The following is a 14,363-nucleotide window of genomic DNA, read 5'->3' as shown; positions in this document are numbered from 1 at the left end:
AAGCGCACAAGCGCACACACACACACACACACACACACACACACACACACACACACACACACACACACACACACACATACACACACACAGAGACAGGTGAGGGCAATAACTATTCTTAAAACCCTACTAACTAATTTAAAACAGAAGTTTCTAGTTTGTGATACGGCAAAAAGTCAAGTTCCAGACTTGATATAATTTCAAGGAGCAAAACCTGGCGCTCCCCCGCCACGAAATCTTCATCGCCACGGCAAAAGAAATTATATTTTACCCAAGATTGTAGTCTGTATTGAATGCAATGCAATAATGACAGAGAACTATGAAATAATAGAGAGAATCGTGTATAGTCATGGCCAAAAGTCAATTTTGTGTTTGGCAAAGTTTGCTGCTTCAGTATTTGTAGATTATTCTTCCACATGTTTCTATGGTATATTGAAAAACAATGATAAGCATATCATACGTTTTAAAGGCTTTTATTGGCAAAAAATATAATGAGTCAACATTTACAGTGTTGACCCTTGTTCTTCATAACCTCTGCAATTCGCTCTGGCATTCTGGATATTAGCTTCTGGGCCAAATCCTAACTGTTGGCGATCCATTCTTGCCTTATTAGTTCTCGGAGTTGATCACAATTTGTGGGCTTCTGCTTGTCCACTCGCCTTTTGAGGACTGACCACAGGTTTTCTATGGGATTGAGATCCGGGGAGTTGCCCTGGCCACAGATCCAAAATTTCAGTGTAATGATCTTCGAGCCACTTCTTTATCACTCTTGCTTTGTGACATGGTGCTCCATCATGCTAGAAAAATACACGGATCAACACCAAATTGCTCATGGATCGCTGGAAGAAGTCGCTTTTGCGGGATGTTTTGATACCATTCTTTATTCACAGCAGTGTTTTGGGGCAGAAATATGAGAGAGCCCACTCCATTGGTTGAAAAGTAACCCCACACATGGCTGGTCTCAGGATGCTTCTCTGTTACATTTACATTTAGTCATTTAGCAGAAGCTTTTATCCAAAGCGACTTACAAATGAGGACAATAAAAGCAGTCAAAACTAACAAAAGAGCAGCAATATATAAGTGCAAATGACAAGTCTCGGTTAGCCTAACGCAGTTAGGCTATATTTATTTATAATAAATATTTATTTATTTATTATACACACACACACACACACAACCTCTCTCCTTGAAGTTCTTGATGATCCGGTAAATGGTTCTTTCAGGTGCAATATTCTTTGTAGCAATTTCCTTGCATGGGAGGCCATTTTGATGCAAAGCGAGGATGGCTGCACGTGTTTTTTTGGAGGTAACCATTGCTAAAAAAAACACAATTATTGGAAGCACTTCTCTCCTTTTATAGCAATCAGTCTGCTCTTACAATCTAGTTTGATAGTGATTTTACCTGACTAGTACTCATTCACACTTTCCCATGTGCTGCTGATATGATTAGTCAATTAATGTTAGCTGGTCATTTTGTGTCAGGATCAAAAAACAGTGAAATTTTTTTTTTGTGTGTGTGAAAAGTTCATTTTTTGGCCAATGAAGCATTTAGCATTTATTTAAAATGCATCTGATCACTCTACACAATAATCTAGAAACAATGTGAATGAACAACACAACAACTTTAGCAGCAAACTTACTCTTGCTGGTTCTTTTTAGTAAATCAAAACTTTCAGCGCAAACTGTGCAGCCTCAAACACGAACGAATGACTCGTATTAGCCTATTCTTTTTACTGAATCAACAACGAACATCAAAAACAGAGTAATTTGATTACAGGACAAATGATGCTTATGAGCCGGTTCTTTTTAGTGAATCCAAATATACAGCTCGCCTCAACCAGTGTATCCTTATCCTTATTCGCGACTGAGTGACTCTTATGTGCCGGTTCATAAATCAAAAACAAACAAACAAACGTTGTACTCTGATTTTCACATTTTAAACTCGAAAGCTGAGTGGAACTGATTTCACTGAACTGATTTCAACCTAGCATTAACTGAATCAACATCTACTTGTTGATGTTGAACTTGCAGTATTTGCATGTATGTGGAGCCACACTACAGCATTTTTGCATCACAATGTGTGAAATCAGCCAAATACACATCTAGTCATTACAGTACTGCAGCAGTAACTAACCACTGGTTTTGTGTTTTCTTTTCAGCTTGTGATTGTCATCCGGTTGGTGCAGCTGGTAAGACCTGTAACCAGACGACTGGACAGTGCCCATGCAAAGATGGTGTGGCTGGCATCACCTGCAACCGCTGCGCTAAAGGATACCAGCAAAGCAGATCACCTATCGCCCCCTGTATCAGTAAGATTCATCTGGTTTCTTTTTCTCTTTCTCATTCTCTGTCTTCATAAAGGATTGTGTATTAATTCTTAGTGTTGAAAATTAGCTAATTAATTACACTTCTGTTTGGGGTCAGTTTTTTTTTTTAAAGATATCAGTACTTTTAGTACTTTCAGCAAGGATGCATTACATTAAACAAGTCACAATAAAGACATTTATAATGTTACAAATTATACATATTTCAATGTTGTTCTTTTGAACGTTCTATTCATTAAAGAATCCTGGGGAAAAAACAATGATATCATGCTTTCCACAAAAAAATTATGAAGGATTACATATTAGAATGATTTCTGAAGGATCATGTGACACTGATCACTGGAGTAATGATGCTGAAAATTCAGCTTTGCATCACAGGAATAAATTACACTTATATATATATATTATGTTATATATTATAATAGGAAACAGTTATTTTTAATTGGAACAATATTTCATAACATTATACTGTTTTTATTGTATTTTCGATTAAATAAATGCATCCTGGGTTAGCATAAGAGACTTCCTTCAAAAACATGAAAAAGAAAATTAATTACAAATCATACCAACCCCAAACTTTTTTGAACAGGTGTGTATATTAAAGGAACACTCCACTATTTTTGAAAATAGGCTCATTTTCCAACTCCCTAGAGTTAAACAGCTGAGTTTTACCGTTTTCGAATCCATTCAGCCGATCTCCGGGTCTGGCGGTAGCACTTTTAGCTTAGCTTAGCATAGATCATTGAATCGGATTAGACCGTTAGCATCTCGCTCAAAAATGAACAAAGAGTTTCGATATTTTTCCTATTTAAAACTTGACTCTTCTGTAGTTAGATCATGTACTAAGACCGACGGAAAATGAAAAGTTGTGATTTTCTAGGCCGATATGTCTAGGAACTATATTCTCATTTCGGCGTAATAATCAAGGAACTTTGCTGCCGTATCATGGGTGCAGCAGGCACAATGATATTACGCAGCGCCTGAAAATAGTCCCCAGCACGCTCCCTGTGCAAGCAGGTGGTCACGTTGATTATGTTGACAGAAGTTAGCCTATTTTCAGGCGCTCGAATATCAAAACTCTTTGGTCATTTTTGAGCGAGATGCTAACGGTCTAATCAGATTCAATGATCTATGCTAAGCTACAGCTAAAAGTGCTACCGCCAGACCCGGAGATCGGCTGAATGGATTCGAAAACGGTAAAACTCAACTGTTTAACTCTAGGAGAGTTGGAAAATGAGCCTATTTTCAAAAATATTGGCGTGTTCCTTTAAATTAAAATCAACAATAAATAAGAAAGCCTGCATTAATATGCAATATTTGCAAAGACACTATTTTACGGAAAATTGCTTGATAAAAAGACTTATTGAAAGTTAAACAACTACTGTTAATCCACTATAATTACAAGCAAAATCAAGATTTTATGTCCTAATTTGGGTAACTACAATAATCCTTTGTCAATCTAAGTAAATCTGTTCTACTTTAATAGCTTCATGTTTTGGTTGTGGTTAAAAACTAGTAAGTGTCTTTTTTCTATTTATTAATATATATGAGAGAAACTTAAGATCAATTGTACACCTCCTACTATGCAATTGAACAATAATTTTGAATAACATGAAAAATAATAATAAAAACACTTAATCATAACTATATATGTAGCTATTTTCAAAGAAATTAGTGGCAAAACAGTGCTAAAGCACATTGAATTACCTTAAATTTTATTGCATCTCTTCTACCTCTTGAAAAATGAGGGTGACCTATAAATAAATAACACAATGACTCAAAATGGTTGTTATAAAAACACAAATAATAATCTATTATTCAAAAATTATTCTTGGACTGAATGAGGTGGCCCAACAGGACTTGTTGTCCCATTACCACCCACAGAGACTTCAATAATAATACTCCAAAGAAATTCTGCATTAACAACTATTATTATTCATGATTTCATGGCCCTGGCCCATTTAATTTCCGTATTGGTCCCCCGTTCCATTATTTCCTTGGATGGATTTGCTGATTGCCCTCCTCTAAGTCAAACAGACCATAAAGCCCTGGCTGACATGACCTAGTGTGCCCTGAACCTCGCTGACGGCCTTTCAACTCATAAATCTCACGGCCTGCTCCAGGGGCATGATGGGTGATATGTTTATTGGCAGTATTAACAAGGCAGCAGACGGTCTCTGTGGCGATTAAGGACAGGCCCACACAGCAGCTGGCATTTCTCGATAAGATACTCACTGGGAGCGCAATACAATGCGCGCCTATTAATGTGAACCACTTCTATTATGCAGTAACTGATGACATCGAAATAAAGATTTATCTGGACCGCTGACAAAAGCGACTGTAGACACGAAACCATTCAGATTTACTTGGCAAGAATTCACGTAGACAAATGAAACCCCCGATCCCTGAGAAACTAGATTTCCCCGAATTTCTCAGGGTTGGTAACAAATGTGCTGTTAAACCTGGAGAGAAAGAGGGAGCCCCAGCAATTGAGTGGAAATTATTTGGTTTCTCATATATTTTGTGATATAACGTGTTTTGTTTTAATAGCCTGATATAAAATTTTTGCGACATCATACTTTTTGCCAACTGCACATTTTAACAAGCCTCGATCCCCCATCGGTGGATATCTGACAGCAGAGCGCTTCAAAGAAGGAAGAAGGGGCTTTAGACGGGAAACCCATTCAAATTAGACACCGCCACATCTTCACCTCATCAGTGATATGTCTGATAAACCTGATATGTCTAATAAACCTTTTCTTAAAAAAACAAATGTTAAGTTAAATTATTAGGCAATATGTGTTTATTGGAAGCAGCTATGGCTAGAAACGACTTCTGGCATGAGGTTTTGATTGTTTGTTCTTGACTGTTTGTTGCAGAGATTCCTGTTGCTGCACCCACAGCCACCTACAGTAGTTCAGAAGAGCCCACAGGTGAGTTCAGGAAAGCAAATAAAACCTGCGCAGTAAAAAAACTTTCAAATTCACTTACTTAAGGCATTTGTAGCTCTATATGGGAAGCTACTCCAAACACAAATTTGTGTTTACCCTGAGAAACTAGATTTCCCCGAATTTCTCAGGGTTGGTAACAAATGTGCTGTTAAACCTGGAGAGAAAGAGGGAGCCCCAGCAATTGAGTGGAAATTATTTGGTTTCTCATATATTTTGTGATATAACGTGTTTTGTTTTAATAGCCTGATATAAAATTTTTGCGACATCATACTTTTTGCCAACTGCACATTTTAACAAGCCTCGATCCCCCATCGGTGTATATCTGACAGCAGAGCGCTTCAAAGAAGGAAGAAGGGGCTTTAGACAAGAAACCCATTCAAATTAGACACCACCACATCTTCACCTCATCAGTGATATGTCTGATAAACCTGATATGTCTAATAAACCTTTTCTTAAAAAAACAAATGTTAAGTTAAATTATTAGGCAATATGTGTTTATTGGAAGCAGCTATGGCTAGAAACGACTTCTGGCATGAGGTTTTGATTGTTTGTTCTTGACTGTTTGTTGCAGAGATTCCTGTTGCTGCACCCACAGCCACCTACAGTAGTTCAGAAGAGCCCACAGGTGAGTTCAGGAAAGCAAATAAAACCTGCGCAGTAAAAAAACTTTCAAATTCACTTACTTAAGGCATTTGTAGCTCTATATGGGAAGCTACTCCAAACACAAATTTGTGTTTATTGTTTGTGATTTTTATGCTTTGATTCAAACTTTCTATGCAATACCTAAATGAGAACTGCAAAATGTTGATAATAATAACACAGTGAAACAATTTTTTATAAAAGTTTTGTTGTATAATGTTTCTTTATGAAGTTTGACATGCTGAATACAAAAATCACGTTACTTTTTGTGTATCATTAACAGTTCTCATGAAATCTAAAAGAATATATTTTTATGCTTTGATTCAAACTTTCTATGCAATACCTAAATGAGAACTGCAAAATGTTGATAATAATAACACAGTGAAACAATTTTTTATAAAAGTTTGACATGCTGAATACAAAAATCACGTTACTTTTTGTGTATCATTAACAGTTCTCATGAAATCTAAAAAGAATACGTTGACAACTTATACAAGCTCCAGAAAGCACTAGAATATTACAGAATGTTACAGAAACTTCTAGAAAATTCCTTGTAAAAGCAAAATATCTTAAAAAAAAGCAAAATTAGTACAAAAACTTATCTGTACTAAACCAATGTTTCATAATTAATGATAGAAGTTCATTTACCTGACATGAATGAATGTGTACCAAAATATTAATGCTATGTGAAAATAAATAGTACAATAATAAATAGTACGCCAGAATTTCAGAAAAACCTTAAAAAATGTAAGTGAAACAAATGTTTGCTACATTGTATAATAATAATAATAAATACTATTTTAATATAATATATTAATAATATATTTTAAGTCTTTTCACAATTAACAATTTCTTATATTATAAAAATGACAAGAATTACAAAAAGTATATACTGTATATATATATATATATATATATATATACAGCACACACACACACACACACACACACACAAACATATATAAGTATAATACGTAAAGAAAAGGAATAAAATGGAATATAATGACCTAAATTCTAAATAATTTTAAATATATGAATAACTTTAATTATATAAAATATAAATAATAATATATTAATCTGTCTTCAAATGAGTTTGTCTCTCATTTCATGCCAAAACAAATCTAATCAATATTTCATGTCCATTTATGTATTTATTTGCCACCTGTGTCAATATTACACAATAAACCCCATCAGGGTGCTGACTTTACAGCATGCCTTAGATTGCCAAAACAGAGCCATAAAAATGCAGCAGTGGATCTTTGATTTGTATGATCTGCGTGAGGTTTTCTTAATCGTGAGGATGTCAACATGTGCCATGGCTCTCCTTCTCTACACGCTCTGTCTCAGTCACCATCCAAACTGGCTGGGACCCTAATCTGATTACATGCTTCATTTGAATGCGTTTGCTTTCCCGTCACACTCCCGCAGCGCTGTGCCGTGAGGGAGAACACACCCTGGTACTTTCATTCATACTCAATTACCCAAGCTGCCCGATCACTGTCTGCGCTGTGGGAGTAACGCCTGTGAACTCAGCAGCTAAAGGCTTTCTGGCTTATTTCAGATCTGAGATGTTTCACTAAGAGCAGTTACATTTCCCTGGTTAGTGCACATGCAACAGACACGTTGAGTTGTGGTGGTCAGTGTGACATGCTGGATCTAATCTTGTCTGCAACAAACTGGTCCCAGTTTTGTTTCAATAATAATTATTATTAATCAATAATTTCATATCCCATCTGTGGCACTTATGTGGGAGATGTGATTTTGGGTCTGGCGTGTATTGTGTCCACTGTTTTCCCTTACACTTTGTACATACAGTATGTTAAATTTCACATACAAATCGAAATACAAATATAGGTAATTGAAAAGTTAAATTGGCTGATAAAAAATATTAAGTATAAATACAGTCAGCTTGGTATTTTTAGCAGCCTGTTTTTATTTATTTCAAGATGATTTGTACAGTACTTTTCACAATATACTGTATATAGTTTCAATGTTACAATTTTCAGAAGAATTTTCATTAAATTTAATTAAATTATTATAAATAAGCCTTAGTATGATATTTAAAGTTTTATGTTCAAAGTGCTGTAGTTTTTATCATTGTTGCATTAAAATATATAATTTACTGCAACAATGATGATTGAGAGATGAACAAATAAACATTTCTCAAAAGCCTGTTGTATCATGACCAGTAAATCTGTTTGATGCTCGCATTTTAACTTGATTTTTCTCCAAAAATTATGTACTGTATGGATAATCAAGTAAACCTAAGATGATTTAGACCAGTAGGTGTTAATTTTGAAATATATCACTAACAATATAAAAGCTATTCTTACATATACTTTATAAAAACATGAAAGATGTCATAGCTAAAAGACAATTTCAAAGAAATGTAATGAGAAAATGACAATACAAAACATGAAACATCACTATATTATAAATGATATACACTACTATTCAAAAGTTTGTGGTCAGTAAGATTTTTTAAAACGAAATTAATACTTTTATTAATCAAGGATGCATTAAAGTGATCAAAAATTACAGTAAATAATTTATAATGTTTCTATTTCGAATAAATTATATTCTTTCAAACTTTCTTGTCGTCAAAAAATCCTCAAAAAAGTCAATTGATCATGGTTTCCACACAAATATTAAACCACAAAACAAATGTTTTGAACATTGGCCATCACTGGAACAAATTTCAAATCTATATGAATAGAAAATAGAAACTGTAATAATTTCCCACAATATTACTGTACAAAAATACAGATTTTACTGTATTTTTGATCAGATAATAAATGCAGCCTTGAGACTACTTTCAAAAACATTCTGGCTGCAAACTTTTGAACAGCAGATAGAATATATTCAAAAGTTTGAATGGTAGATAGAAATATTAATATTTACATGATGAATTTATGATTAAACATATTAATTTAAAAAGGCCAAAACCTATGTAATAGTAAGTTTAACCTCTTTTCTTACTCTGTTTACCTGTCCTGCTGTAGTTTACTGTGAGGACTCTCCAGTGTGGCTCCCCAGTGGAGCAGCACAGTTGTGCTTGAGGGACTCTATTAAGCAGACATTTGTCCCTCCACAGGGGACGTCCATTATGGAGGGGACGTGGGTGTAATGGGCAGCGTCAGGCATTGTGCCGCTTGCCTAATGGCAGCCCAGCCTTATCAAAGAGAGGCAGGATGAGCGGGACAAGGGCCGTCGCCACACAAAAGCTACCCCGTCCTCCGTTCATGCATTTACATGGAAATCAGGCGTGGCTGATATGGACTCGCTAGAATCATTTACTTTTCTGGGATGCCACTCCCTTCTCCGCACTTTTTCTCACTCCCTGCCTCCAGTTCTCCCCCCACGGTCCTTCACATCCTAATTCTGCGCACCACCCCCCAAAGCTGCCAGACATCTCGCTCTTCTAGCCCTCAACCCCCCTTTTACTTTTCCCCCTTCAAACTTTTTTTTTTTTTATTCGAGTTGGTGGTTCTTTCCTGCTTCGCCGTTGCCCAGGTAACCTCATTCAGACGGCATATAAAGGGACATGAAAAGGGTGGATTGGACAGAGGGCCGAAGAAAATAATGAAGTTTGTCCATATTCAGGCGAAAGCTGAAAGGTCTTCTCGCTCCCATCTCTTCCAGTCGGTCAGAATTCTCAAAGTTATTACGCTATGTAAAGTAGCTGCGATGAGAGACTCTCGGGTTTCGGTTTGCCTCAGGAGAACCGAGCCAACGTTCTGGTTTGGGTCCAAAAGGTGGCTGGCGTTGAAGTGACTCCATCGGCCAGGCCTCAATGTGGGGTTCAAATCTCCATGGTGGTGTCGAATAGATCCGCTGAGCGCTAGAGCTATAAATCATAGCGCGCTGGACGCCATCCCTGAGGTTTATATGTGGAAAGCTGTGTTTAAATGAGGATTTACTTTTGTGGGCATTGTGATGGGGGTGTTCGGTGTCTGAATGAAGTTTAAATGACCTGTGAACCCCCTGCCCTGACATCGTTGAGTAAGTGGGGGTATATGGGGAGGCGCTGATAATTAGGCTGAGAAAATGACTGGGTTAAGTGAAGAAAAGATTAAATGATTAAATAGCCATTAAGTCTTAATTAGGTCCAACGTAACTCTCTTTAAATGTGTGAATGATGCAGCGGCCCCAGAATCATCTGGACACTCAAAAGTGCGTCTATGTTATTGCATCAGACAATATGTAATACAAAACAAGTGGCATCTGCAAACAAATTATGCTTTTTGTAGTTACTTTTACACAGTTAGTGCCAAAATTCCCTACATAAATGGGACATTGATTGTTTAAGTGTCATTTGGTTTGATATTTTGTTATCTATCGCAATGATATTCATACATTTGTGCCACTTTGTTATTTTCAATAACCCAATAAATCCTACTGTAGCATATTTGATACCCAAATTTCTAAGGCCTCTAAATTATCAACATGATCAAAACTACATGCCTTCTGTCATCTGATTGACGGTTTATACTTTTTTTAGCAAGTAAAAGATCTTTTAGTATCGTTCTAAAAACGTCCCCCTTCTGGTTGTGGTTCACATGTCTTTTAGCTGTGATATCTTTAATGTAATGCAAGTCTGCTATTGATTTACAAGCAATCAGAATTTCATCTTACTTTTTGAACATATAAATATTAGCAACTGCACCAAATTGTATGTGTATGTGCGTGTATATATACACACACACACACACACACACACACACACTACCGTTCAAAAGTTTGGGATCAGAACGATTTTTATGTTTTTAAAGGAGCTTCTTATGCTCATCAAGGCTGCATTTATTTGATCAAAAATACAGGAAAAATTTTAATATTGTAAAATATTATTACAATGTAAAATAATAGTGTTTTTCTATTTTAATATACATTAAAATCGAATTTATTCCTGTGATGCAAAGCTGCATTTTCAGCAGTCATTACTCCAGTCTTCAGTGTCACATGATCCTTCAGAAATCATTCTAATATGATGATTTATTATCAGTGCTGGAAACTGTTGTGCTGCTTAATATTTTTTTGGAACCTGTGATACATATATATATATATATATATATATATATATATATATATATATATATATATATATGAATCCTTGAGTATGACCTCCATATTGTCTTAAATCATACTTTAAACTTGATGTCTCAACAAAAAACGCATATGCAAAATTTTTTGTTGAGATTTTTAACAATTGTTTTCTGTAAAGGTTCAATAAACTGTTCCATTTCAAAAACGTATAGGATAAAGCACCAAAGATGTTCAAAAATGCCTCCTCATGTTTTCCTCATCCACATCTGACAACTCATTTTGTTGTTTCGCACAGCTTTTACCTGTGTTTCACTAGTTTTCTGTCTGTTATCTTCTTCAGACTGTGACTCCCACTGTAAGACTCCCAAGGGCAAGATGAAGGTTACCATGAAAAAATACTGCAAAAAAGATTTTGGTAAGTAGCTCTTATTTAGAAACGCCTGCTTCCTTTTCACTTCACATCATCAGACATCTTTCTCTTCTATGTCTTTTCCATCTCTCTCTTTATGTGTTCCCCCTCTCTCATAGTGTTGACAGCTTATTCAGAGGCTAAAGGTTTATGTTATAGCATCAAAGCGTGTGAACTCAGCAGGTTTCTCCAGATGGACACGCTCAAAGTGCCTCGCAGCATCTAGAGGACAAAGGGGACAGCTGGTTCCTGTTGAAAGCAGAGATTTCAGTTTAAATTCTAATATAGTTAATATAACAACGGACTTATAGAAGTTCAAGAATGTAGTTATATGTTTTAAGTTTATAAGTGGCATAACAGATAGACAGATTCTTAAAAATGTGGTCAATGTAGGTTTTTATCATCTTCTTGAGAAAGTTCTACCACGTATGAGAAACATAAAACATACAGAAAACTCTGCATACACTCAGTTTTATATATATTAAACTAAAGTAGCTGAATTAGTAGAACAAGGCACTATAGCATCAACAAAGTGGTGGGTTTGATTTGGGGTTGGAAAGATTTTTTAAATATTTTTGAATTTTTTTTTAAAAAGTCACTTATGTTCACCAAGGCTGCATTTATTTAATTAAAAGCACAGGAAAAACTGTAATATTGTGAAGTATTATTACCATTTAAAATAGGTTTTCTATTTGAATATATTTTGAAATGTCATTTATTCCTGTGATGCAAAGCTGAATTTTCAGCATCATTACTCCACGATCCTTCAGAAATCCTTCTGATATAATGATTTGGTGCTTAAGAAACAGTTCTTATTATCATCAATGTTGAAAACAGTTGTGCTGCTTAATATGCTCGTAGAAACCATGATACATTCTTTTCATGATTCTTTGATGAATAGAAAGTTCAAAAGAACAGCATTTATTTGATTGAAATTTATTTGAAAATTATAAATATCTTTACTGTCACTTTTCATAAATGTAATGAATTCTTTCAGAATAAAAGTATTAATTTCTTTAAAAAAAAACGTTGGTAGTGTAGTAGTAATGGTAGTGTATATACTGGTAAAATTTACACTTTAAATCTAGTGTAAGTTGCTATATTAGTATTCTATATTTGTTGTACTTTACCTTGTATAAATGCTCTTGCATGCAAATGTGGTAAAGGCAGAATCACTCTTGGACTATACTCACAGGTCCTCTGGCTGTTTGCAGAGCAGAGAAAAAAGATGTTTGATTTCACAGTGTGATATCATAAACTCATTCCTGACTGGCCTCAAGTCTGGAAGATTTGCGGTGTCCAAGAGTGAGGACCACACTGCCTCTGCTCAAAACACTGCCAAGCTAGAAAGAAAAAAAGAAAATGAAGAAAGACAGACAGACATGTGGCCCTAAATAGATGCAAGGCATGTTTCTAACATAAGCAATGTTTCTATCTTTACTAAAACCTGGAAAAAAATATAACCAAACATTGGGTCCCAATTTGTATGCTATCAGATCTTATATAGCATGTGAGAAATCTCTGATCAAAGCATGTTGAAAACTGTACACTCTTAAAAGTAAAGGTTTTTCAATGGCATTACCAACTGTTTACGACACAATTCCAGATTAATTTGGAAGAGATTGCTTGCCTATTACTTAGTGTACAGTACAATAGGGTCCAAAAGTCTGAGACCACTAGAAATGCATTAATTTTTTGAATTGAGTAAAATGTTTGCCCTTTTTCTTTACATAATATTCTATATGATTAGCATAATTTCAATATGAAGTTGGAAGTCTGCTGTAAAGCCTGCTGATCTCCAGCATGATTTGCAAATAATCATCTTGAGTTTCAATGGATTGTAGCACCTGTACAGAGCTATTCACATGTTCGTTGCCACAAATGTTCTTATTTGATCAGTGAACTAGAAATAGTGCAGAAGCAACTTTGCTTTCATGTGCAAAACCTTTGTTTATTTCCAGGCTTAAATGAAACACTATTCAGATTTTCAGTGTGGTTTCAGACTCTCAGACACAAGCGTATATGAAGTGCCTGCAGCATTTAGCACAAACTGAAATGTGTCTTTGCGGATAAGACTGTTGCACACAGAATTAAAGTTATAGACACCGAGAAGTCCAATTTATCTCACGCACACAGGCCGTCTAAAATGCAATTTCCTCATTAATCAGTAGCACCTTATCTATATTAACATCTCTATACTGCTCATTACTTGAAAAAACTCATTTACAGTCCCTCTCTGGTTTCTAAAACATTTTTAGGCATCCCCTAGGGTGAAGCTGATAATATTAAAATAGATAATATCCACCGGTTGAATCAGCAACCGCACAGACTAGCAGAACAGTAAAATGCGGCAGAGAAAGTGAGAGAAGGAGCTATTAATGGCATTGCTGGTCATCTGTAGCTGCTATCGTTCAGGCCGTGATATTAAGTTTCATTCGCTTTCACTCTCAGCCATAAGTGTTCATACTCAGAGGTTGTTCTCATAGGGAAGTCGTTCATCATGTTGGTGTTATATAGGACAGGTAACACCGGCTAAGCCGAGTGTCCTGACTGCAGTATAAATCTCAGTGGGTGGGGAGTATGAAAGGGCTAATGGCGTGTCCCTGTTCAACCAGCTCTCATGTGTCAGAGAGACTTTGAAAGATTTGTATTTTTCTGCACATTTAAAACAGACAATAAAAGCTGTTTTTGCAGGTCTGGCCTAGAACTGCAATAAAAAGAAAAAAGAAAAAACAAATAAATCTCAATAAAAAAGAAAAAAGAAAAAAATCTGGTTGACCCCAAACTTTTTATTCATTTATTTATAAACGTGTATGTGTGTGTGTGTGTGTGTGTGTATATATATATATATATATATATATATATATATATTTGCTGCTCAAAAAAACTGAGAATAATAATAAGTAATAGATACAACAAATAAAAAAAGACACAAAAGTTTGGGATCAGCAAGTTTTTATTTTATTATTTATTAACTTTTTTTTTTTATTCTAAAAACTA

At 35.3% G+C, this 14,363-nt stretch overlaps 1 protein-coding gene across 1 annotated transcript in view; it reads left to right on the top strand.

The window, feature by feature from the left end:
• LOC107563365 (netrin-1-like) overlaps positions 1-14,363 on the top strand; it is a 60,949-nt gene that overhangs the window by 38,736 nt on the left and 7,850 nt on the right. The window contains exons 4-6 of the mRNA XM_016248225.1: positions 2,157-2,306; positions 5,201-5,254; positions 11,295-11,369. Coding sequence (XP_016103711.1) covers positions 2,157-2,306; positions 5,201-5,254; positions 11,295-11,369 — 279 coding nt within the window. The remainder of the gene's footprint in view (positions 1-2,156; positions 2,307-5,200; positions 5,255-11,294; positions 11,370-14,363) is intronic.

Source organism: Sinocyclocheilus grahami, unplaced genomic scaffold (assembly GCF_001515645.1).
Source record: "Sinocyclocheilus grahami isolate Dianchi unplaced genomic scaffold, SAMN03320097.WGS_v1.1 scaffold870.1, whole genome shotgun sequence".
Taxonomy (NCBI): domain Eukaryota; kingdom Metazoa; phylum Chordata; class Actinopteri; order Cypriniformes; family Cyprinidae; genus Sinocyclocheilus; species Sinocyclocheilus grahami.
This window is presented reverse-complemented; position numbering and strand designations above follow the sequence as displayed.